The 27,121-nt window shown below is 34.9% G+C and overlaps 1 protein-coding gene across 1 annotated transcript; it reads left to right on the forward strand.

The window, feature by feature from the left end:
- Positions 1-18,846: 18,846 nt before the first annotated feature.
- Positions 18,847-19,245, forward strand: LOC123307128. The gene is made up of 2 exons (XM_044889346.1): positions 18,847-19,050; positions 19,099-19,245. Exons 1-2 carry the CDS (start codon positions 18,874-18,876, stop codon positions 19,243-19,245), a joined length of 324 nt encoding a protein of 107 aa, XP_044745281.1. The 5' UTR covers positions 18,847-18,873.
- The last annotated feature ends 7,876 nt before the right edge of the window (positions 19,246-27,121 follow it).

A 27,121-nucleotide genomic window follows, 5' to 3' on the forward strand; every position in this document is an offset into this window, starting at 1 on the left:
ATCGGAACTCCCAACTTAGATTCGTCAAAACATTTAAACAATATAAATCAATGAAATAATTTAATATAAAAATCTCTCTAAAATTTTTTAACATCTAGGGGCCAATTTCCCCAAAATGTAGCCAAGATTAAACGTAACTGGTGTTAAGGAAAGAAACTCGCCGATTTATGTCAATAACACATCTTGAGTTCAGTTAAAATGGGGTCTTTGTGTTTTGTTGTTTCCTTTTCCTACTCATTTCACATAGACAAAGAAGATATCAATGTTAGAACGGCCTTAGGACGTACAATTCATGTCCATTTAATTTAAATGTTGGAGTGTTATAAGTATCAATATTGTATGATACCTAACTATTCGAAACGTAATAATCTACACACACTGAGCCAAACTTATTCATGCCACTCATTAGCTCTGACAGAAAACCATCCCTCATGTTCTTGTATAATGATTCGTTGTGAGATTTAGGTGTTCATGACCATCGAAAAAGCGAACCAAAACAGGAAAGAAAAGTTAAAAAAATTATTTCATTGCCAATCGAGTATTTTATAGAAGTGAATGGAGTATAGGAGGAATTGCATTAGCTTCAAAATAATGTGTTATTTTCGACCCCTGTTGCAGTTAGAATTCCGAGGAGGTTGAAACACCTCTTAGGGGGATGGTCAAAAAGCAACGAACCAAAATTTGTCCCTCTTAAACTGAAAATTGGTCAATATCGATGTCTTTCGCAAATACCTGGCTGCACACTTGATACTTTGGTTTAATATGACACATAAAAAGTCCAGCTAGATATAACCACAAGTAATGTGTAATGAAATACGAGAGAAAGTATTGCTTGGCTCAACTTTTTGATTCGAAGCTTCACTCTGACAATTATTATCTTTTAATTGATTGTAGATGTGTCCTCGCAATATAATTTTTATCCATGCAATCTATTTCGGCTTAATATCTATCAATATAGAATTGCGATATTCTGCCAATATTCACAGATGCAGTGAAGGCCATAAGGAGAATTGCCTATACTTAGTAATCACTTATCTTTATTTTATCAGCACATGCGTTGAAATGAATTTAAAAAAATGAAAGGAATGAAAATTTCATAATGAACAGAATAAATATCAAATAACATGAGATGACTCTTCAAGTACCTACCTATTTCAAAGAAGTGGAAACTTATTTTTAGCTGCAGAAAGAAGATGAAGTATTTTTAAAGAAAAAGCAGTTGTATTCAGCTCACGAAGCCTATTATATTATTTATAGTCAATTCAAATATATTAATTTAATTCGGTAATTAATAAAGAGAACGATAAATATCGAGAGAATCAATCTGTTATTCTTCCTCGCATTTTACGGCCGCAACGAGAATAATCTGCGTTTTCTCGCCTTATCCGTGTAACATGTCCTGGCAAACCCTTCTCTCATTCGATTTCTTGAGTATGGAGCAACAGCCTCGGAGGGTCCTCAAAATGAGAAATGGCCCTGGACGTTCGAATGACCATCCCGGGGCGAATGTTTAGTCAGATTCAACCGGAAAACATAAATCTTTGTCGGCTAAAAGGTAACCAAGTGACAAAATGGCCTAACAACTCCGGTAAATGAAACGGCCGGAATTTTACGACGTTTCCCTCAGCTTTTAATTGTTACTTCCAGTGAATTTTACCGAACATCCCCTGCCGTGCGGTGCATGTTGTTCTACCGAAAGGGTAATTCAGTTTCCTAACATTGTGGAATCTCATTCAATTAATTTTTTGTTGCAGTCGGTCTGTGGCCTCTGACCGCTCTGGCTTTCTCGAAAATTTATACCCCGGCTGGCGAAATTTGAACGGAATTAATGGGGTGTAATTCTGTCGGTATCGTTTGAATGCGTAATGTTGAGCATACGTAATTAAACCCATTTTGATGGGTTTTCTTATGCATCGGCAAAATGTTTGCCGGTATGACGATATGTTGAACATGAAATATAATTACTTCTTATATTATGACTATCATTGTAGGAAAATCCCGTTTGAAGAAACATTCAACATGAGTTCACTAATTGTTTTAATTATAATAATACTCTGGGATTTTCGACGAAACATAAATAAACAATCTCCAATCTGATCACCATAATAGATAGATACACTACTGCAGTGTGATTTTTGTTTTAATCGAACAATCTCTGAGTCTATACAATGCAAATAAGGAGTAAGGAAAAACTTCAATAAACAAGTATTAGTCTGAAAAATGTAGTCGGTTATTCACTAAAGGAATAAAAAGGAACCTTTATTACCAATTCACTTAATTTCTGTGGAATCGAGCAGGGAGACAATCAATAAATCTAAACTTTTTTCGTTTCCATGGGATTCTTTCTTCTGGCTGAACGATCGACTGAAATCTCAGCATACTTTCTGAGACCTTTCATCACAAGCAATATTCCTCAGGACTAGTACAGTCCCAGGACACCTCGCTTCCTTTTTGACCAATACTAATTTATTTCGAGACTACACCATTGTATAGAAATTTTTTTAATTGTTTTAGCATAGAGGACGAAATAATTATTCATTATATCTGCTAACCTGTAGCATGCACATAAATACAGCTCGAGTTAAACCTAAACAGCTAAAATAAATATATTGTATTCTTCATATTAGATTATTCTATAAGAATATTCTATAAGTACAATATGTTTATATTTTAATGTGTTTAAAATTACACTCAAAACTAAAAATAGATTGATTTGAAATTATTAAGGTTGGGGGTGAGGTATTCGGTGCTCTATTATACAGGGTGTATAAATATAGTTGTGAAAAAGTTAACGGGGTGAATCCTTGTTCAAAAATAGGTTGGGTCTTTTATATAAGCTTTTCTCTTTCAGTTGGGCAGAAAACGATGCTGAATCGGAATTTACTCGAGCGTCGTGGAGACCTAGTTGATTTTGAAGATTAGATAGTAGAAAGAAGAGAAAATCTTATGATGTATGCACTTTCAGCGGTGGGGAAAGCGTCTGCAATCTGCAGGGTCTCAAAGAAGTAAAAAAAAATCGTCCGGTGTAGGTACATACTCGAGCGTATCAGATTTTTGAAGGATATGTTAATTGAAACCAAAGGAAGCTACTTTTCAAGGAACTGACAATTTGGATGTGACGCAAGCTCTAAGCGGTCCTTTGAAAATGCAAAAAAAATCGTTACTCGTACATACTTGGGCGTGTTAGATTTTCATACAGATGGATAATTTCGGTGTTGTAGACGTGTTGGCCCATTAATCTGACACTAATCAGGGGGGTTTTCTTAATCTGACACTTTGAAGATGATAAAATTGCTTTTTTTTTCGAATATTTCCCTGCCTGTACTTCTAATCGTTTTTGTATTCATTATGAAAGTTGTATATAATAAAATTCTACACAACTTTTGTCTAAAGCAATTTTACATACTCCTAACCGTTCTCGAGTTGAGGGCGATAAGGGCGAGGAGATTAGCCACACATGCGAAAGGGCAAGCTCAATGTAGAAATCCAGTCAAATCTACATTAGGTATTTCTATGATGACAATTTCTAAATTACTCTCCGACAGAATGAACTATTTTCCAACGTGAATTTTCGCTTCAGCATGTATCGCTAAACACCTCGCATTAATCGATATATATCGCATATATCTCAAAAACGTTTGAACGTAAAAAAAAATGCTTACGACAAAATGTTCAAAATATGTTATGTTCTTCAACTTTCATAATGAATGCGAAAAAGATTTGAAGCGTAGGGAAGGAGATAATTCAAAAAAACTGATTTTAGTGACCTTATGCTTTATGACCAATTTTTATTGTTTGGGCTTGCTAAAACTGTCAGATTGTATTATTTTCGTTATTCTTGAATCATTAGCTTCAAAATAAGAAAAAACGCCACCGCGCTCGGTAATGTACACGTGAAGTTTTTTTTTGCAAATTTGGCGCCCTACCACACATTTTCGACATGCTTAAATTGTCAGATTAATAGAATATATAAATTTCAACATGTAATTAACCTTGTATACCTTAATCTGACACGCTTGAGTCACATCAGAAAAATAAGACTGTCTGGGAACTGGTTAATGTTGAAATTGGAAAATCACCCAATGCTCATGAGAGAATATCTTTGAAGTTGAATGGAGATCTTTGTACGGATTCAGGTCAAGTAGCTGCGGCGTTTGGCAGCCATTTTTCTACGGTAACCTACACCAGACTCATGGAGTTTTATGGGAAAACGCTATCACAATCATGCACCACTTCAAAAATACTGAATGTAAATTTCTTTTTCCATCCAGTCACAGAAAATTAAATTATTAATGTTATCAAAGCACTTAAGAACAAGAAATGTACTGGAGTTGATTCCATTTCAGTGAGAGTTCTCAAATCCATTGCCGATTCCATTGCTGGTCATTTTGCTCATTTAATGAATATATCTGTTTCTTCCGGTAAATTTCCAGATATTTTGAAAAAGTCTATAATTATGCCGGTATTCAAGAAAAATGATCCTTACAACATCGCTAATTATAGACCCATATCGATTTTGAGTAATTTTTCTAAGATTTTTGAACGGATAGTTTTCAATAGAATGTATGAATTTTTGAATAGATTCAACATCATAACGGAATCTCAACATGGATTCAGGCATCGTCGGTCAACACAAACTGCGGCATTTCAGTTTGTTGAGGGCGTCTACAAGAGTTTGGATGACGGTCTCCGTGCTGCTGGGATATTCTTTGATCTCTCGCGAGCATTTGACTCTTTAGATTTTCGTTACTTGTTGCGTAAGTTTTATAATATTGGCTTCAGAGGCATATTTTTAGATTGGTTGGAGAGTTATTTGAGCGGTCGCATTTTCTCGGTGAAGGTAGAAAACACATATTCTGATGAGTTTGGTGTTGATATGGGAGTTCCACAGGGCTCGGTGCTGGGACCCTTACTCTTTCTGCTTTTTATAAACGATTTGCCGGATCATATCGTTGGAGCATTGATTATACTATTTGCAGACGATACCTCATTACTTGTCAAAGCACGGAGCTCTGAGGAACTCAGGTTGTTGGTTTTGTCGATTATTCGGATGTTTACTGACTGGTGTCGATTGAATGCGTTGATGGTGAATGTGGACAAGACTGATTTAGTATATTTCTCATTGAACAAAATAAATAATGATCACTTGATAATATCCCATCATGTTTCTATAATGCCTAAGGAATTCACAAAATTTCTAGGAATATACATAGATGAAGGTTTGCGCTGGAACCAACATATTGACTATGTGTGTAAAAAATTGAATAGGTCTTATTTTGCAATATCTAAAATAAAAAGATTGTTTCCTTTGAAATCTCTCATAGATGTTTACTACAGTATATGCTATCCTCATATGTCTTATAATATATTAGTGTGGGGTAGTTCATCTGAACTAAATAGAGTTTTTGTTTGCCAGAAGAGAATAATCAGGCTAATGTTCAATTTACATCCACAATGTTCTTGTAAACCTTTTTTCATTGCGAATGGTATCATGACACTAGCTTGTATCTATATATATAGGTGTTTACTTTATGTGAAGGAAAATGAGAGTGATATTGCAAGACTGTCTAGCAACCATCACTACTCCACAAGAAATTATCATACTTTAATGATACCAAATCATAGAACATCTAGATTTGAACGTTCACCATCCTATCAAAGTGTAAGATTTTTCAATCATTTGCCAACTACTATGAAAGTACAGAATTTAAAGAATTTCAAGAAAAACATAAAAGATCTACTGCTAAGCAGAAGTTATTATTCTGTATCAGAATACTTGAATGATAGTACATTAAATTCATGTGGAGGAGTGACATCCGATATGAACTAGTTTCCTTTTTCTTCATGATCAATTATGTATACTGACTTGTCCTATACTCTTTGAAGTCTGAATGGATCAATAAACTTTATTATTATTATTATTATTATTATTATGTACAATGATCGTTTTTTTTTTCACTATACTGACAGGCTGTCCAGGCTGTCCTAGACAATTCCCCCTATATACAGATCTTATTTTTGGTATAGTTACTCTACAGGGTCCAAGGTATCTCTCTTTATATTAATCTGACACGCTCGAGTAAATCCCGAATTTCCCTCTTCGGCTTGCCAACTATTTTGGGACCACCTGCTTAGTTACAGCCTCCTTGAATAAGCGCCTGAAAAGCGGTTTTTAATTTTTTGCTTAAAAATCAAAAAACTTACCGGAATGAAATAAATCAGACGTTTTTTACGAGTGAGAAATCACCACTCAAAACATTTTTATTGAGAAGTGATAAAAATATTCAAAATATAACTCTTGAAACTAAGTTGGACGCTATTCAATGAATACATATTCGAACTTTTTGTAAAATAAAATTATTCATCATATTTTCTCGTTTTCGAGTTATTTGATGTTCAAAAACTAAGAAGTATCTGTGAAAATTGAAAACTTGGGTAGGTACCCAACTCCCCTACTCTGTTTAAAAGATCCACAGATGTAGTGTCACAGATTTGGTTAGTTATTCTGAAGGTAATTTTGTTTTCCCAGAGGTGGCACAGCTCATTATGAATACTTAAAATGCCCATATCTTTTCATCAGGGCCGAATCGGAAAAAATGGTATGGTGAAAAAGTGTTTCTTTTGACCTCAAGAATCTACTGTTGAAATATTTGTACAAGTCAAAGATTCATGTGTATGAGTTTTAACAGAGGTTAGTGTAAAGGGGTACCAAATAATTCGGCGTATAATACAAGAGCTTAGGGGAAAACCTCAATAAAAAAACCAGCCTCCCCGTGAGTAGTGTAGTGAAGACAAATTTGTTTACAGAATAATCTCTTAATGGGTACTGACATAAAAATTTCCCTCTTTCCCTCTCGAAATTATGTCTGAAACAAAAAACCAGATCAGAAAACGAGAAAGAAGAAGTAAATAAAATAACACAAGTAAACAAACTGTGAAAAACATTATATCTGCGTTAAAAATTCTCTGTTGATTTTGGCGAAGGATAACTCTCGTCGCCAGTATTGAAATTAATATTTTTCCAAATCTTGCATTTGAGCGGGAGGGCCTTTCAATCAGGTTCGGTCTTCCGTGATGATTCTTCTGTTCTTCAGTTGTTCGAGGAACGCTACAGGATCCTTAATTATATTGGGGAATCATCTCCCATAGATACATCGGTGGTTATTTATTAGAAAATAGGAAAAAACGAGAAAGAAATTCAAAAAAATTCTGACACATCATTCAAATTCATCTAATGATGAAAATCCATAATTGAACTTCAAACAGATTATAGATTTTACATATGGGGGTTTTTCGTGATCCCCTAGATGTTGTTCTCTATTTCCCATCAATATGTCTTCCATCTGTACAACCACCCTGTATAACTATTCAATGAAAATTTCTTCAGAAATCAAGACAGATATACAGGCCTTCTCGCTTTTTTTTGAGTTGCACGAAATTCTCACATAAATCAGAATCAACAATTGGGAACTCCAAACAAACGATAAGCCCCCTGGTGTGAGTTTCTGTAAATATAAAGTTAATGCACTGTTGTTTGTTCACATCGAGGAACGGAGAATTCTTTGGTGTTTCAATGAGAGTTTTTATAAAAAATATATCTTAATCTGTTGAAAATATCTTAATCTATCTCGTGACAATGGGAAAAGCTTAGTGAAGTCTTCATAATTTGCATCTTTTGAGCCAATCTTCGATTACGACTTTCTTGTGAAGATATTCCCACTATGGAATAAACGTTTAGTCAATGTTTAAGGACAAATGTATATCGTCCTTATAGCACGGTAAATTTTTTGTACATTTCAAATAGGTTACGAAGAACAGAAAGTGAATTAACTAACCTGCATATATAACCTCAAAATTAAAAAATTTACACAAAAAACAAATCTGTTTTCCCCAGAAAGAAGTTTTTTCACATATTAAGTTGGTAAACATATGAATATTTCGATAACAATCACACAAAAGTCATTTAGAAAATGATTTCTGATTTCCAGTTCAACTTGGACGAGTTTTCTTAGCATCAATGTGGCAATTTTAGCCATTGTATATAATGGAGAAAGCAAGATATCATAGTTGTGGCTCTCCATATAGTCAATTTCCTTCTATTATGATCGTGTAAACAGCCAAAAGAAGTTCAGATTCATAAACAATATCACTTACTCTCTTTCTTCAGAAAAAAGTCGAAATTTTTTACATAAACATTAATACTTTATGAAACATATTGACCAAAAATTGATAATAATTAACACACTTGATTCCAGTTTCAACAACCCATCTTCAAAATTGAGAAAACACAACTATAAACTGAGAAAAAATCCCCTTCAAAAATGACGACTGCATTAACTTTTTACTTCGAACTGTCATCACCATGTCGCTGCAATCTACATTTGAATTCCCAATATAGGTTTTCCTACCAATTTAATTCGGATATCCAAAGCCACGAGCTGCATAGTTGAGATTTGCCTATATAAAAAATAATGTGAAAGTAAAGCGCCCTCCCATTCGGTAAACCAGCAAATGTCTAATGAGTTCGGTGTTTCAGCAAAATAAACGACACTGGCAAGGGATATAAAAGTTTTCTATTCTCGCAATATCCGGAGGAATGTAATCCAGGAACAGCGCATTCACTGCAAGAAAGACTCATCCCTTCGCGACTTGCAAATACCATAATCCCGGATTTTTTCATTGGGAAAGTATCCAAGGCGTACCAGCATAGTCTTATACATATTAGAGAAAGTTTCTGCCTGTTCTACGGAACAGCAAATACAGTCTTCTTTATTTTTTCTTGCGAAATATAAAAGCTTTCATGGTTATGAACTTTCACTGATGTTGATTCCACTGCCCCGACGCCGCAGTCAAAACTTCCCAAAGATGTGTTACAAAGGCGAACTGGAGTTTTCAATGTAATCTACTTATTTCTTTTTCATCCTATTCCAAGGTGTTTTGCGGTTCTTCCCATATTCATTCAAACTGATTCTGGGGAATAGAGATTTACTGGAATTGATTTACTTACGTTCCGATGTTGAAGAGAAAATCCTTAGTGGCATTCGTCAGCCGAACATGAATGCTTTCATCACCTGCAACAAGAACAGAAAATTCAGAGCAACTCTCTTGCCTCAAGAACTGTACATGAGCACATTTAGTATTTTCTGTTATCATTTTCAATTTTGGTATGTAGTATAGAGTGAGTATAATATAGTGACCACCTAATGAGCATACTTTCATTCAAGGTTATTTAAGAGGATATATTGAAAAATTCTTAGCCTACTATAGAACCAAACAAAATTTCAATGTCAAAATATTTTATTACTCAATATATTCTCCTCTTAGTTGGATACATTTATTACAGCGAACCTGCAACGTCTCTAGACCTTTCAAAAAAAAATGTTTCTTCTTGCACTGCAAACCAGACCAGAGATGATAGTCGGATGGAGCCAAATCTGGTGATTAAGGGAGGTGTTCTAGTAATTAAAACCGAGATTCAAACCCTGAATCACGAATTTTTTGCATGGCAACAGGAGATTTGTGTGCAAGAGCGTTGTTCTGCAAAAACAAAACACCTTTGGATAGCTTTACGCGTCTTTTCTCTTTAATTTTTTTCTCGTAGAGTGATCAATAATGTCGAATAGTAGTCTCCAGTTATTGTTCTACCCTTATCCAAAAAATCAATCATGATTATTCCACGGCAATCCCAAAAAGAGAACAGCCGATTTTTGGACACGAAACTGCTTAGGTCTTACAGAACCAGAGTGTCGCCATTCCATCGATTGTTGCTTTGTTTCCGGATCGTAGAAATGTAGCCATGTCTCATCCATAGTAACAATTTGGTTTAAGAAGTCTACATCGTTTTCAAATCGAGCATTGATCGAACGCCATGCTTCTACCCTTGCACGCTTTTGGTCAACATTCAAACACTTGGGGATCCTTTTTGCAGTAATTTTTCTCATGTCCAAATTAACGTGAACTATATGATGGACGCGTTCGTATGAGATATTCAGTGCTTCAGATATCCGTTTTAGCCCAATTCGACGGTCTTATAAAATCATGTCATGAACTGCATCGATATTTTCGTGGACTGACACAGAAACTGGCCTTCCCGATCGGTCATTGATCACCAAGGGTATTAAGCATATCTTCGTAAATCTGCTTACCTCTTATCCCTTTTAAATACAGGTACTTAATGTTGGCTTTATCAAGCCATCAAATTTTTCGATTTTCACAATTTCGGTGGACATCTTCTTTCTTGTAATTTATTGCGTAACTCTGGTTTACTTTTTTGACCTCAAACTTCTCACTGACACTTCTAATGAGTTATTGTTCGTTGCACAACGCAATATTTTTTTTATTCATGGAACTGATCTATGCTAACTAGATCAATATACACTGAGAAATGGCTGAGAAATATACATTGTGTTTCACAAGTAAACCGATAGATAAAAACCGTAAATAGAGGACATCGAAATGAGTTCAAAATTACCTTTTATAGATGCTTTAGGTACTCAGTTGCCGTTATACAAGGGGTTTTCTGAAATTTCTCAAATTTTCGTTTGGTTTGAAGTCCTGAAATTCTCGATCGACTAGACTGAAACTTTGTATTTGAGAACGTTATTAGTTTCAATGAAAGAGAACATTGATTTGACAAAAATCAGGGCTGGACACAGTGAGGATTTTTTTAACTTCAAACTCATGAAAAACACCCTGTATGTAGTTTTTCAACATAATTTCAACATTTTCGTTATCAGCATGTATAATTGCCTCAAAATAAAAGAAGCATTGTTATGCCCCACCCGTGAATCAAGTTTTATGAGTAATTGTTTTATGATCAGATAAGTCTAAGGTGTATTCCTTATGGAGTGCTCTATTGAGAACTTCATGAAAATGGATTTGGAAATTCGAAATTCCAATTTTTATTTCAACAATTATTCTGCTGAACCTATTCAACAATTATTGTTCCCTAATCCGTCCTTCGAAACTGTCATTCACAATGATAAAATATTGAGTAATTGATGATACACAAATAAAGTAGCAAAAATTGAAACTACTAATTAAAACTTGATTTCAGAATGATTTTTTTCACTATCCATGAAATTTTGGCTCTCTTTTGAGGCTTATAACTGATCGTTTTATTACATGAGGATTTTTTAGAATTTCGTCGTAGGCCATTGTTAGGGTCCTTCTCTTCCAATCCACCTGTCTGCGTATTCTCTAGTATAAATTGTCCTAGAATGAATAGATGATCCTGGAACACCGGAACGATGAGCTCGGAAAAAAATACAATTTAAACTATCCAATTTTAGATATTTCTTGATTTTTAATGATGCTCCTTGATACACCAGATTGGGATATTTTTGTGCACCACTTAATAAATAAATATAAACATAAATCCATAAAACTAATGGAAGTTTCGAAACGTCAAATGTCTATGAAAGATATCGAAATAAATCGGACTGGCAGAAATAATAGATATGTTAATGTGCACCTAAGGTAAGTAGAAGAAAGAGTTAGGTTATGCCTTTCGTTAATAGAGAATACTTATAAACGGGTTTGTAAAAATGCTAAAACGGGTATAACTCATTCAGGGTTGTACTCGGTCATCAGTGACGTCAGTGCCTGCCAGTTGTTTGTCCTGCTATATCAGGGGGTACCGTGTGGTTTCAGACTACCTACCACTGGTCCCATCCGTTATCTATTCGAAGAATAATACTGAATAAGATATCAAGAATATTCAATATTTACCATTCCACGAAGAAACGGAGGGTTTCTTATGATTCTCTCTGAACTCATTTCCGTGGAAAAGATGATGTGCCGAAATGAAGACTACGTCAAAGGGCGTTGGAAATAACAATTGCTGAACTTGCATTCGTATCATTCGAGAGAAAGAACTGGAGGTGTTTGTCGAGTTAATAATTAAAGAAAGCGGGCTCTGCGTGGATGTTTCCAATTTGGGTCCCGCGCCACTTCTCTTAACAACGTCCCCGGGGAAATTTGAAACGTCTCGGAATCTCTTCCAGTACCCGTCCTCAATTGACTTATTCCATGTGTAAAAAAAATTGTATTCATTCTCTGAATAATTAGGGAATACAATACAATGCGATTCGAGGTTCATTTTCCAGAATATCTGCATGTTGCATTCAAGAAACGCGCCGATCTGTCGAATGAATTGAATATGGCTACCTACGTTAGCAAAAAGTGCAATGAATGATACCTGTGAATTTTTATGTTGTCTGATAGATATATTAGACATATGTATATGAAATATTTCTTCGGAAATGTAGTCAACTTTAGTGACAACGTGTGAAGGATTAATAACCTAGTTAAGACTCTAGGTGAGCCTTGATAATGTTTCGAAAGTAGTTGGCAATTGGGATGGCAGTCGCTAGGGCTAACCTGGACACGAAGATACAAAACTGTATCAATTCGGTATCACGAGCATTCTAGAAGCTAAAGAATAGAGTGTTTCAAAATGATAATATGAAGACCAAAATTGCGTTTACAAAGCAGTGGTCCTCCCAAAGCTTCTTCATGGAAGCGAAAGCTTGACTCCCTACAGGCGACATATTAAACAGCTTGAACAAACGCAACAACGTCATCTAAGGGAGATCGGCCACCGAATGCGAAGTTGAGCGAAGCTGAGAGTTTTCAATGCTAATATAATCGACAAGCTACGAATCGAGTGACGTAGCTCATCATTTAGCATTGAAAACTCTCAGCTTCTCTCAACTTCGCATTCGGTGGCCGATCTCCCTAAGACAAATAATGGACATCAGATGGCTCCACTAATTTTCGAACGCAGAAGCCATGCAACGCGCGAGTTCTACAATAATTGAGACTCAAGTAACGAGAGCCCGACTCAGATATAGCTACCACATTCTGAGGATGCAAGACACAAGACTTCCCAAAATAGCTCAGTATGGCGAATTCACAGAGGGAGCTCGGAAACCAGAAGGCCAGTATAAGCGGTTTGAGGATACATTGCAGCAATCCCTAAAATCAGCTAATGCCAATAACAACTATGGGAACAACTAGAGTTAGACAGATCACAGTGGAGGTCTTTGGTTCACAGTTATAATGGAGACTCGAGAAGAATACAGCTGCGGCCAGATCTGGTTAGTGACTATCCATGCCCGAAGTGTGAAAGGATCTGTAGGTCACGGTTGGATCCCTTCAGTCACAGAAGGGCACTTATGTAGTCGCAAATAGCCCCAAGAAATTATAAGTTTGATCCCACCGATAGTTTTGTTTTTGAGTCTTTTTGTAGATTTATTCTCGGTAACGGGATACAGCGATGAAGGAATGAAGGATTATTCTAGTTCGTTTGTGAAGTATATATTTCACTGAATTCAAATATCGCATAATTGTAAAGCCATTTATTAGAAGCGAAAAATCTCGATTTATATGCGAATATTCAATTTGAAAAACTCATATCTTTCAAGAGGATAACCGAGTATTCATTAATTTATTTATTTATATATTGCACATTTGGGATACAAACAGTAAAGAGATTCACAAACAAAGTATTCACTTAGTATTGTTCAGAACTAGAGTTTACTGTATAAACCAACTAGTCGACATGAAAGGAAAAATTCTCCCCAACCCGACATAAAGTACTGTTTTAGGAGTTTTTTAAACCCTGCAAAATTGTCTGAGAAAATGTCTACGCCACTATTTAATTCAAGATTGTTATATGCAGCTTGAAGGCGCCGCATTGGAGAGTGCTGTCCTGTGTTTGTTCTGCGATATATGATGTTGAAGGGAGTTCTATATCGTAGATCTCGTCTCGGTATATTCAAATCAACCTTATTGAGCAAAAAAGGCGAGTGAATCTGGGTGTGATCTTATGAAGCATACAAAGTTCCTGCACCGTCCTACTTCCTTTCAAAATTAGTATGATAGTCGAAAAACTAATATATGTGTTACGATCGCATTGACCTTCAACAAGTAGAACTGGTCAAAATAAAGCGATTCACCAAAAATCACCTATACAAAACTTTCAAAATGACAAAGTTGGAAATGATCACTGAAATATATGCTAATACGACCCTAGACCGTTTGTTAGCTGAATCATCGCAAAGCTGATTCGACCATGTGAGTTCGTATAGGATATTAGCTCATTCAATATTATTTACGTGGTAAAGAAAATGGAAACTTAGGATTGCCGAATTGTTGTCATTATTTTTTAGTAACTTACACGATTTTATGAAATGGCTCATTTCGATACCAACTGGCAGATGAGACTAAACACAAGTGTAAAAATTAAAATAATACTTCAAAAGCTCACCAATACACAATTCACTATGGGCATCACAATCTTCTTGTTCGAAAATTCCAACAATCGTCGTTAAAATGGGATGAAATGGGGAAATATCATAGCACTTTTTCAACATAACTAACAACGCCTTACCTTTGAAAACAACCTGAGAATCAGAAGAAAGAGCTCTCTCGATTAGAAAAATAAAATACAGGCTGTTCCGTTGAAAAACGAAATTCACATGAAATTTTTAGGTTAACGAAACTTTTTTGCATTTCTGGATACTTATAGCTATTGCGTGAATTATAAACAATCACCCGGTATATTGTCAAAGGCTTTTAGGACCATATTTTATCTGAACAATGAAAGCTTCTGGACTTTTCAGTATTTGTTATTTCTGTATTTCAACTAACGTTTTACCTACAGCTTGGGTGGGCATCTTCTGAGGATCATTTCGTAATTAATTTTTATTAGAATTTGATAACAGAATTGACCCTTTCTTCTCCAACACTCTAAAAATTCACCATTTTCAATTATTGTAAGCAAATGTCTTACCTTAGGGATCTCCTTAAATTAAAAGGAGTTTCAGATCTCATATTCCATCATATCATCATAAGCAAATGTGTGACAATCCTGGAAATAATGTAGAAACAAAATTAGCAAACACTCGACAAACCCTCATAAACTTCCTCATGTAGGTATTTGTTTGCGCTTGGAAGTTATTGTATTTTGAATATTTACCCGAAACATCTCATCTAGATGTTTGAATTAATCTCAGTATGTAGCTCTGAGAAAGTAAATAGAATCCACAGCAATATTCTCCTTCCGCATCTAATGGATATAGTATTAATTGGTTGGTTCATTTCATGGAGAAATAATTCATTGAGGCCTGGTACTTTTATCTTTGAATGAATTTTGACTATACTCCATTCACTTTAATGAAAGTTTTTGCAACTAGAAAGGCGTAGGTAAGGTTAGCACTAATAAGATGTCTAAAAACATGGTGTATGCACTGATTAGATTTTGTTTTTCCATCTTTGGAAATAAGAGAGAAGTTTCGTTTTTCCCACTGTAGGTAGCGCTATTTATAAATTGACAGTTGTCAATTGATATTCGAAAATAATTTGAATATATGCCCACGACGGTCCGCCTACACTTTGGCGGAAGTCGATTTTTTGTAATTTTTTGATTTTATTGTGTATATTTTGACGAACTGAGTTCAAAAAAAGCAGTTTCAACTTTAGGAAACCAGTGGCTCAAAAGTTAAGCCACTTTGAAGGTCCAATGGTCTGATCTGACTGACATTTGACAAAATAATGTGAACCTCATCGAATGAATTTAAAAACTTACAATTCAGTTATTTGTTATCTTTGTAATTATGGTCTATAATATTTCACAACTGGTCATACAGTTGAAAATTCTTCTCTCACTTAGTAGACGACGAATCCGAAGCTCAATGATTAACCAATTCCTATCACTGCATTCGCGTTACTTTTTCGATACAACACTACAGTACAATTCTTTTCACTTTTTCATGAACGAAAACAATCATGAATTCTTCATAATTAAAGTGAATTTGCTCTATTCATTCCAAATTGTGTTCGAACTTCTGAATAAGTTCTGACATGAATCAAAGTGACAGAGAATAACTCGAATTCATGTTATCCATTGATATATTTTTTGACACATTTGGAACGAAAAAAAATCATATTGGTTGATATAGTTCATGCAAAGTTGAATTTTCATGTAAAATATCAGGACTTGACTCTAGCACAATCGTAATACATACTGTTTTTACCGTGCTTTCCCTATTTTGTTTGGTTTGTTTCTCAATTTTACCTTGTATAAGGTACCTAGTCAATTCCCCGAGAATTGAGATTGGAATGCGGATCATTTGATAATGAACGTTTACTGTATAATGTTTTCAAATAAATATAATCTATATGAATATATAATCTATGACGCTAAGATGTGATAGCTTGAGAATGGTGGTTTCAAAATGCCATTTACGACACGAGCCTCCGCACTCGTATAAATTGCTATAAACTTAATCCTAAAAAAACGACAACTTTACCCAATCATAATAAAATAATTGGTTTTTTGCTCGTACATATCATGGCTAACCTAAGCTAGCCTAACGTAACCCTAAACTAAACTAAAATAAACAAACAATTATGAGAATTGAATTAAAATGAATAAAAGTATCTAATTTCATTTAAATCTTCCGTCGTGTAAACATGACGTTGCCAAAGAAATCTGACGTCAATTTCCCTGAAAAATAATTCAGTCATCTAATATTTTTCATTTTATGCTTACAACTGACAAACATAAAATTAGAGTATAATAAACATTACCCAGAATACTCTTAAGATTGAAACTTCAAGGTGGCGTAACTTTTGAACCAATGGTTTCCTATGTTGAAACCACATTTATTGAACTCCCCTCGTCAAATTACAAATTACATAAGATAGGACTCCTCCTCCTCCTGAAGTCAAAGCAGCAACTAGAATACACTTAACATTGAAACTTCAAAATGGCGTAACTTTTGAACCAATGGTTTCCTAACGTTGAAACAACTTTTATTGAACTCGTCTCGTCAAAATATACAGGGTGTTCCTAAATTGAACCTACAAACGAAAAGGGGAAATTCCTTGAGTGAGTTTAAGAAAAAAAAGTCCCATAAACATGGGGTCGCAAACGTTTCGTTTTCGAGTATCTACACTTCACGAGATATTCAATTGAAATTTGGCACATATATTACATTTTACAGTTCTCACCACGTGACATGGCAATTTCGATAGAAGATCTACAGGGTGATATTTTTTCTGGAAAACTGCCACCTGTTTTTAGGCAGAACTTTTTTTTTGGTAGCAACTGTTAATTTGAAAAAATGTGAAAAGAAGCTTTGTTCTTATACTAAACTTTTCGGTCTCGTGTAGTTTTGTCGTATCTACCAACGATTTCGAGAAAAAAAATTTTGAACGATTCTCTCGAAATCCTCGTGAAAATCCAAATTATGATGGGAAGGCCACTTTGTAATCTGTGGTGAATGAATTCAGTGCCGAGAAGTTTAGTATAAGAACAAAGCTTCTTTTTACATTTTTTCAAATTAACAGTTGCTCACCAAAAAAAATTCTGCAGAAGAACAGGTGGCAGTGTTCCAGAAAAAATATCACCCTGTAGATCTTCTATCGAAATTGCCATGTCACGTGGTGTGAACTCTAAAATGTAATATCTATGCCAAATTTCAGTTGAATATCTTGTGAAGTGTAGATACTATGAGAAAAAAACTTGAAAAAAATTCAAACTTCAACACTCTGTATCTCGAAAACGAAACGTTTGCGACTCCATGTTTATGGGACTTTTTTTTCTTAAACTCACTTAAGGAATCTCCCCTTTTCGTTTGTACGTTCAATTTAGGAACACCCTGTAGAAGATAGGACCCATCCTGTACAAAAAATCGACTTCCGCTAAAGTGTAGTCGAGCCCAGCTGGTCGTTTTATGGCAACTTCAGCGATATTTTATCAAAGGAACTGTAGGTATTTGAAAATACTTAATGTGAATAATTGTGAGCATGTATTAAGAAACAGAAATCCTACATGCATCTTTTCAAGTCTGTTCTCCAAATATTCTTCACGAGAATAGTGAAAATTAGGTTTTCGTCAATTGAATATATTGGATATTTTACCATGTGTTCTATTGAAATCATGTTTAATTATCCTCCTCATGAATACAATTTGTCAAACAGAAATTATCTTGAAGAAGAATGGTAAGTACTCCTTCGAATCCTTCGATATAGTGTTGAAATATCTCCAAATTCGTATTTACAAGGAAAATTTAAGTGTAAATCTCAAATTTTCCTTAACATTCGACGAAATGATACGTTGATCGATCGGAATCACATATTACTGCAATTTGTGATCGATATCAACGCAGAAAAAAATTAAACGAGAGAGTATCATTAGACTTTCTTTGATAGAACAAGGATAGAACATGGTGGCGCCGCCACGAAACAAATCTCTTATTTTTGATTTGGTCTAATGTCATTTCATTCAAAATTGACGAGTGCATACACCATGTTTTTAGACATCTTAGTTAGCACTCATGAAATGTCGTTAATGTCATAACAACGTTGCCATAATTAATATCAATTAATAATACAAAATGCCGAAAGTGATTGAAAAAGAAGACAGAGAGCATCAGGAAGTGGTATTTAGAATTTAGGTCTGCTCGTTCGAATTGCAAGCCTGGTATTCCAAAATCTACAATATATCAGAAGGTATCGAACATATTCAATCAGGTCGATTCTGTTTGGAAATAGTAATATGGTTATAAAAAAGATATTGCTATCACAGCAAAGCTTGAAAAACTGGTATTCTAATCATTGATTTTGAGCAATATGATCTGTCAATTTTAATAACATCTTGTTATTTCAGTTTGCTATATCAGCAACATCATTTTAGTACTTGTTATATCATAACAAAGTTGAAAATGGCAGTGAAACCCTTGCTTTTTATTTCTTCCAACTGTTGGAAATTCTTGAAAATAGGTAAGTAATTATAAACATGCTTCGTTTCAGTAACTTTTTGGAAAACTTCACTTGAACTTGTTATTTAGATAAAGAGCAAATATGAAACTACACTTTCGATATATTAGGGACACCAGTAATCCATTTGAATTGCCTGATAAAATGTTTTTGAAAATGTTTCGGTTGAATAAGAAAGCAACATTTAGCTTGATAGTAGAAGAATTGAGTGGATTGGTTGGGGAATCGATCAGAGAAGATACAGTTCCTTTTTACCTACAAGTGAGTGAAAATCCATTGAAAAAAAGTTTGAAGGCATCTATTTTTTAGGTTTTCGCAAGTCTTATCTTCTTCAGTAGTGGAAGCTACCAAACTAATATTGGTGAAGACCTAAATATTGGAATAAGTCAGCCTGCTATGAGTACAGCAATAAATAGAATCAGCAATCTTATATCCACCCATTTGTTGGCAAGATAAATAAATAGATAGATAGAATTAGCATTTATAGTTCTTTTCTAATTAGCAATTTAATTTCTGATAAAAATAATTTCCGATTACGGAATGCAAATTCAAATTTTCCTAATGCAATAGGTAAAATTGATTGTACCCATGTTGCAAGTTGCAATAGTTTCCCCAAACTGACCCGATTCATCCAGAAGTTTCATACATCAACAGAAAGAGATTTCATAATATAAATGTTCAAGCTGTTAGTGTACATTTATTTATCAAAAACCATCAAACATTAAACTAAAGAGTATCAATTGATTAATTGATACTCTTTGATTTAACACAATCTGTTCTTCTTTTCCATAGAACTATTATAGAATTATCACATAATTCTATACTATATATTTATTGTTCTATGAGAATTATGTGGTCTTCTCTATGAAATGACAATCTTACCCTTCAAAACAGTGTTGTCAGCTCAAACATTCGATTATTTTCCAACAATATTGCTATGGCCAAAACTCATAACCAATATTGCATAAAACGGAGAAACAGAATATTTGTTCGCTCAGTCATATTGTTATATTTTATAATTATAACAAAGTTGTAGATTTAGCAATGTCATAACAAGATTCGAACAGAATCGACCTGAATGTATGTGAATTTGTATTATGTTTCATCTGAACCTTAATGGCTTATATTTTAACTGACTGAATAATTTTGACAAAAAGTACCTATATTTTAAAATAACGGCTAACACCCGCTTTCATAAAACTTTGATTACACCGATCAACGGTTTGACTATGTAGAGTAGAGAGAAGGAGAACGATCGCTGCTTGCAGACCACAGATTATTGTCCCCTAAAATATGTACCGATAGTTGTTTCAGCCAATAAGAGCACTGTTGATCATTGGGAAAGAGATTTTTATTTAAACATGTTGAAGTTGACTCTGTGAACTATCTTCCTGGTGGTGGTGGACGATTAGGAGATTTAATAAATTTTCAATTTTGGATAAAAAAAAAACATATAACCATGGTAAAACATTAAACCGTGTAAGAGTGTAAGAGTGGTTTGGTGTCGAAAAGAAAAAGAGACAAGATAACATTTCAGATGCCTCGTTCCAGAATCGCATCTTTTCAATCTTTTCCATCTGTTACGTCAATACCGTCCAATCAGAGCGTAGATCTACGTCTATCTACGAATCAGAGCAAAGTCTGCTCGCTCTCTTTCTTCCGAGATGTAATTCTGGAACTCTACTAGAGTAGGTACAACATTTTTTAGACAAATATGGAAAAAAAACCTTTCCGGAAGAATCGACGTCATCAATGAAGGTGATGGATTCATAAACGAAATCGAAATTATTATCCCTCGTGAGAAGTGAAATCTTCTGAATAAAATATTTAACCTACATGGTTCAGAAAAGGATTTATCTGAAGAGTTTCAAGTGTCTCTAGTGTTGTGGGAACTTTTTTTTCGGTCTTTGTTGATCTATGACTTCGTCAGTTTTCCACCTCCTGAGTTGATGTTCTGTTCTGATGATTCTATCGGCCATGTAAGTGGTGAGGCCACAATTTCTTTGCTTGCCATTTTCTTCTGCATGATCCTCGTTATTTTGTCTCCACCACTGGACCCTTACTTGTGTTGTTTAGCTTTCAATTATTATCTCTCTGATTTCCATAGGTGAGGATAGATTTATTTTTAGTCAGGTAAAGTATTCATAACTTTAAAATTTTGTTCTAACTCTTCTACCAAATCTTCGTTATTATCGTCTATTCTATATTTTATTCCCTATATTCTTTGTTCATTCTGTCAGCCAAGTCCTCTGTTTGATGTATGTGCATGTCATATCTGTACACCGTGCGAAGATGGTTCGTGTTTGGTCAATTTTTGCAGTTTTTAGGTACGCATAATTAATTATGCTTCAAGAATTCACACCAACCTCGAGCAACTCTCTCTTAATAAATGAACACAAATCCTGAGAGAAGTTCATCGCGATAATTTCCTCTGATTTTCAACTCGGCCGGAAGTGACAAACCTTCTTCAAAATAACCGAAAGGGTTCCATGCCACTTTGCGAGGAAATTGAATCACACCGCTCCAAATTGAATATTTCAGCCCGGACTTTTTGCAACGAAAGAATGACACTATATAATGAAGCCATTAGTGGCCAATAAGAAAGAACTGCTTGAGCGCCGGTATCTGTAATGGAAATTTCTGGCAACAAATGAAGCCCAGACCGGTTTTTGCGACTGTTGGAATATTTTAAAGAGTGAAATCGTAGAAAGGCAATTCGCCTTTTCGTCAGGCCAACTAACTGTCAGAAGGGATGAATTGAAGTCGAATAAGAACTGTAAAAGAAAGATATTACTTAGATGGAAGTGATTAATTGTTTTGCTAAATCAGGACCTCGTCCCAAAGATTAACGATTAGGATGCTGGGATAATGTTTCTCACTAATAGATCGTTCAGATTTTTCTTTTTTCTTATTCAGTTCAGATCGAAGCAACTGCGACAAGATTTGGGAAATCGAATTCATACGTGGAAGATATACAGTTAATCTTTTTCTTTCAAAGGAGAATAGCAAAAGGAGAAAAAATTTAATTTTTTTCCTTGAAATCAAAATGTTGATCATTTATTTTTCCCAAAATCGCTATTTTGAGCTCACTATTACTGAAGACCTTATTCGTTAAAAATGAATCAAGCTATGAAAATAGTTATCTTCCTAACAAGTGCGGAAAGTGGTACTTGCCAGCACGAAACTGCCGTTGCCCTAACGTTTGGGAGAGTGACTCTTTGCAATTTGAAATGCGTGCGAGAAAAGGTTTGAACGCGCATGCTTGTAGAAATTTTTTTTTCTACAAGCGTACGCTTTTTCCGCACGCATTTCTAAAGTGGCAAAGAGTCACTTTCCCAAAGGGTGTGGGAAAAACGCCCGCTATTTCTTTTCCGCACGCAGTTGCCTGCAGGAATGGATTAGCAGGGGTTTTTCCCGCACGCAAATATTATAGTACCTAAATTAAATTCTCTTATCTCTAAGCACCGAACGGTAACGATGAGAAAACCATGGTAACGACATGCAGAATGGGAGAATTTAAGATTATTTAAGGAAACTCTTTTCCATTAGTTATCCAACACGTGAAGGATTCGCTTCAAAATTCAGAAATTTCAGAAATACACTTTTCGAAACTCAGTGAATATTTCGAATATGCAAAAGCTTATGACGTAAAATGCTTTTACTAAAGTCTAGTAATTTTTGTTAATTCGACAACAGTGGAACTGATCGAGAAGATATAGAATTTTATATCCACAGATTACAAAAAATTGTTTCTGTGATCTGTGTCTATACCTCATAGACATAGAGACTGTTTATATGTCTATGCTATACCTTAGAACATAGATACATGGAATGGGCATGTATTGTTTGTAGTACACACATTCGTTGTTTCTCTGTCTAGCGCGACACTAAGGCAGTGGCGTTTCATTGAAAAATTCACATGCGTCCTATCTATTCGTACTGAAAATTGATGCGCCAATGATGTCCGACTCAACTGTACAATTGTGATTGGCGACACTAAGCAACTATCTCACTCCAGTCTTTGGAATGTTTATTTTCCATTCCATGTATCTATGTTCTAAGTGCTATACCTTCTTAAAAACGATGACAATTTGTGTCATTGTTTGATATTTCTATGTATTATTTGTTTTCCTAGTCAAATTTGATCACCAAATTTGATATTTATTAAGTATATGATGATCAGAAAACGTTCATGAGCATTATTGATTCTATGGGCGTGGCCGGATTGTGAAAATGACGTGTAGAATGTTCATAAGAGAGCAATATTTTGAAATTTAGGAAAATACCCCATTACGTATGGCACTATATATGAATCAATCAAATGAGATCTGTTTCGTGAAATGGATATATAATTTATATAATTCAAGCGATTATAGAAAAAATATTGGTTCTAACTCTTGCGGAAAGTGTCTTTCCCGCACTCAACTGCTTGATAGGAAAATAACTATTTTCGATAGTTTAATATGAATAAATAAAAATTTCTTGAGAAACAAATTATAGGGGTGACTCTTTCTGCGCCGATTCGATTATAGGGGGGCAGCACCAAAATTTGTTTTATTGCCATCTTGCCTCCATAAAATGTCTGCTCAATTCAATTTCCGTTAGTTCTCTGGTTTCTGAGAAAAAAATAAGAAATTGCTTTTCAGGTGCCATTTTTTCTGACCTCATTCTAAGCAGGGGCTGCTCAAGAAAATTTTTCGGTAGATGGCTGTAGTGATCGATATCCCGTAAAGTATGGATCAACCAATTTCAGATTCTTGAGCTGTTTTTTTGGTTCGTCAATTTCGAGTTACAGGGTGTTGAAAATCATAGTCAAGAAGAGAAAAAAATGGTACATTTAACAGGTGTTCTTTGACACAGGCAGAGATGTTGGCTCGAGTGTTGGCCAAACTTCTCAAAGTGTGAATGGTCTTTATAGTCTCGATACTGAGCAGTTTTGGTTTCTTCCATTCCGTTCAGGTATTTTTGATGTAAAAGGTTCACCTCGCACTGTCAGGCACGTCATCAAAATGTCAAAAAAATCGCAGAAATAATCGAAGTTGATAGGTATGTTTTAGTAGCATTGTCCAGGATCTAAAGATCAACTATGGAACAGTTTTGAATCATTTGCGCAAAGCTAAATTTCAAAAGAAGCTCAATGTTTGGGTGCCACACCAATTAACATCAGAAAACATGACAGATCGAATTTTTATCTGCGGAGCCTTGGCCAAAAGGAACGAACGATTGGTTACTAATTGTGCGAAAACGATCGTAGTCAAGTGGCGAAAAAAATTGGAAGAATTGAAATGCTCGAAAAGATCAATTAGTATTTTTGATCACAGAATTTTTCATGTAGAATTGGGTTTCTGTACCAGAGTACGACAGCCCGAAAATTTCATCCTCAAAATGGATAGAATATTATTGAACCCCAGAAGACATAGTGATACGGAGCATTATTGGGATTCGAAGCCATGAACGATGCTTGTATCAGTTTTCTTCGTTTTGGCAGTTCTTCTGATGAAAGCTTCATCCCATTTAATGGTACGGTCTTCATCCCAAGTGTGCTTAGATTTGTTAGCTTCTGCCTGTTGTGGTTGTTTTTGGTGCTCTCTAAGAATGCTTGTTGTAGAAGAAGTTTAGTTTCTTCAATATTGTATTGCAATCGTAGGGTATTTATGAATGCCGTTGTTTGTTTTTTTCATCAGGTTTGACGTCAGTAAGGTAAGCTCTGATTGAGTCTTGAAGAATGCTGTCTCCGTCCTCACATTATATGGAGTTAGGTTTTTAAACTCTACCATCTCTAGCTTAGCTATCACCGTAGTTTCATATAAGAAAACAATCTGCGCATGCTACATGTCAATATAAACTTTGCTATGAGAATGCCACACAAATATGGCACTTGGATATGTCTCTATTCACAAAGTTTTTGCCATCCTACATTACTCAATTCCAAAATAATCACCAGCTTCATTCATCACGCGGCGAAATACGAAGCGTAGACTTAAGCGATGAGACTCGCTAGTTTCCAGTCACAAAATACCGGTGTAGTTCGCGATTTTATCATGCGAAATGAATGAACTGTTGATGATCGATTACGCCATCACGAACCTCACGCCATAAAAAGTTATCGTTGAAATACTGTCTTTATGGATCTTTGACATGAAATAACGCCAGTCGGAAATTCACACTAATAACCCATTTCTCGACTATTCAACTCTCAATATTATCCAGTTACGTAGCTAGTATCGATAATGTGATTGTGTTATTGGGCGGTTAAACCGAAATGTTTTGGTGTATTTAGATGGTACGCTTTATGATCTTCATAACGGAAGTTTTTAGATTTAGGTGTTCATTTTACAAGCTATTTCAGAAGCATATTTGAACGAACTAATTCAGTGAATGTTCTTTGAGCTGTAACTGGTCGAATTTATTGACGATAAATCCGAAACAGACGGTTTATTAATTATTTTTTGGTCCCTGATTTCGTTTCTATATAACCTAATTAGGTTATATAGAAAAGAATTTCCTACTGCTCAGTAGATAATGTCGAACAATATCATAATCCCAATTTCAGATTTCAAATAGGTCCAGTTCTCCAGAAACGTCTAATAGGCCCTCGAACTTGGTACACCCTGTAGATTTGAGGAAACATATCGGAAAAACCCTCAGAAATAACTGTGGTGAAACATAACCATAACATAAGATTGATAAACGTACCTTAAAGTCATGGAAATCGAACCAATATACAGGATGTTCCAAATTAAGAGGGTACCATTGCCAACTCCGTTATTATTGTAGCCACGAATTCGGTTGAATGGGCAAATTAGTAGCATTTTCAATTTTTTCGAAATATTTCATAAATTTTCATTTTTGAAATGGAACACCCAATAATTTATGATACATTTCGATTCATTATAACATTCTCAAGAACAAAGCTCATATCTCCTTTCGCCCTAAAGTTGAAAATGAGTGACTTATGTGGAAATATTCAATTCATTCCCTAGTACAAAAAATTTTTTTGTTTTGGCGAATAAAACCTCATGATTGTCCAAACACCCAAAAAATGTTTGTGATTCGTATAATTACCAAAATTAGGTGTATAGACAATCATTAGTTATTTTTGTATCTAATGCGCGAAATGCTACTTTGGTGATCGAGAACTGATTTTTATAAAAAAATAGTCGAGATCACCAAAGTATTTCGCGCATGAGATGCAAACAAAATTTTTTCTACAAACGTCAAAAATATTATTCCAAAATAAGTAACATGTTTAGCTTAACATGAAAATGAGTATTGAAATTTCAGGATCAAGTGCTGTCACCTCTACGGCAGTTGCTTGCAAATTAAAAATGGATAGTCTTATCCAACTCCCAAATCTACGATATCACGAGCTGAATCTGCGTTATCTGGTTTAGGAATACCTAATTATTGGTTCGTGCACTGGCTGCACCATTAATGTTAACATTATGAATAATAAATAAAATTAGGTAGTGTTAAATTTTCTCACAATTTGAAAGCCTTAATTATTGTTATACATTAATAAATGAATGATTTCTTGGATTTTTGCTTGATTGAGGAACATAAAGGTTATGATATAAAAATCCCATATAGTTTACATGCAGTGTGCGAAGTAAGTATTTCGCACACTACTTCGCGCACGGTGTCATGGTAACGAAGGAAAATGAAAAAAAGGGTCACTTCGCTTAATGTTGTCAATGCGCGAACCTTGTCATTTTTTGACGTTGGTAGAAAAAAATTTTATTCGCCAAAACGAAGAAATTTTTTGTACTGGTGAATGAAATAAATATTTCCACATAAGTCGTACATATGTTTCAACTTCACCCACCAAAGTAGCGTAGCACTGACATGGCACATACATGACAAAGGCAAAATAATAACTGATGCTTCACTCAGATGTGCGATATCTGAAAATTATGAATCGCTTTTGTCATGTATCTGCCATGTCAGTGCTACGCTACTTTGGTGGGCGCTCCCACAGGAAGAAAGGGGATATGAGAATTGTTGTTTCATGAAATATTTTGAAAACGAGACTGTCAAATTTTTTGTTTCTGTTAGCCTCGAGAAGGCCAAGTAAAATGTTACTGCTTGTCTATTCATTCGAATTCATAGCATAAATAATAACGGAGTTGGCAATAATGCCGACTTAATTTGGAAAACCCTTATATCAATAAAAGTTACTTCCTTGAGGCACACTCAGTATATCTCTGCATCTTTAGATATAAGATTTAATGCCCATAAACTCAATGGTTTATGATATATTAGGATTTTTTTTTAATGGTGGTATCGGAAGGTCGAACTTTTCTGAATATTTTTGCTGGACAGGTTTTTTTTT

Source organism: Coccinella septempunctata, chromosome 2 (genome assembly GCF_907165205.1).
Source record: "Coccinella septempunctata chromosome 2, icCocSept1.1, whole genome shotgun sequence".
Taxonomy (NCBI): Eukaryota; Metazoa; Arthropoda; class Insecta; order Coleoptera; family Coccinellidae; genus Coccinella; species Coccinella septempunctata.

Bases quoted from the DNA above. Each gene is read 5' to 3' on its own strand.
- LOC123307128 (XM_044889346.1), top strand. From the start codon at position 18,874: ATGAAACTACACTTTCGATATATTAGGGACACCAGTAATCCATTTGAA. The intron at 19,051-19,098 runs GTGAGTGAAAAT...TCTATTTTTTAG, and splicing joins CAGTTCCTTTTTACCTACAA to GTTTTCGCAAGTCTTATCTT.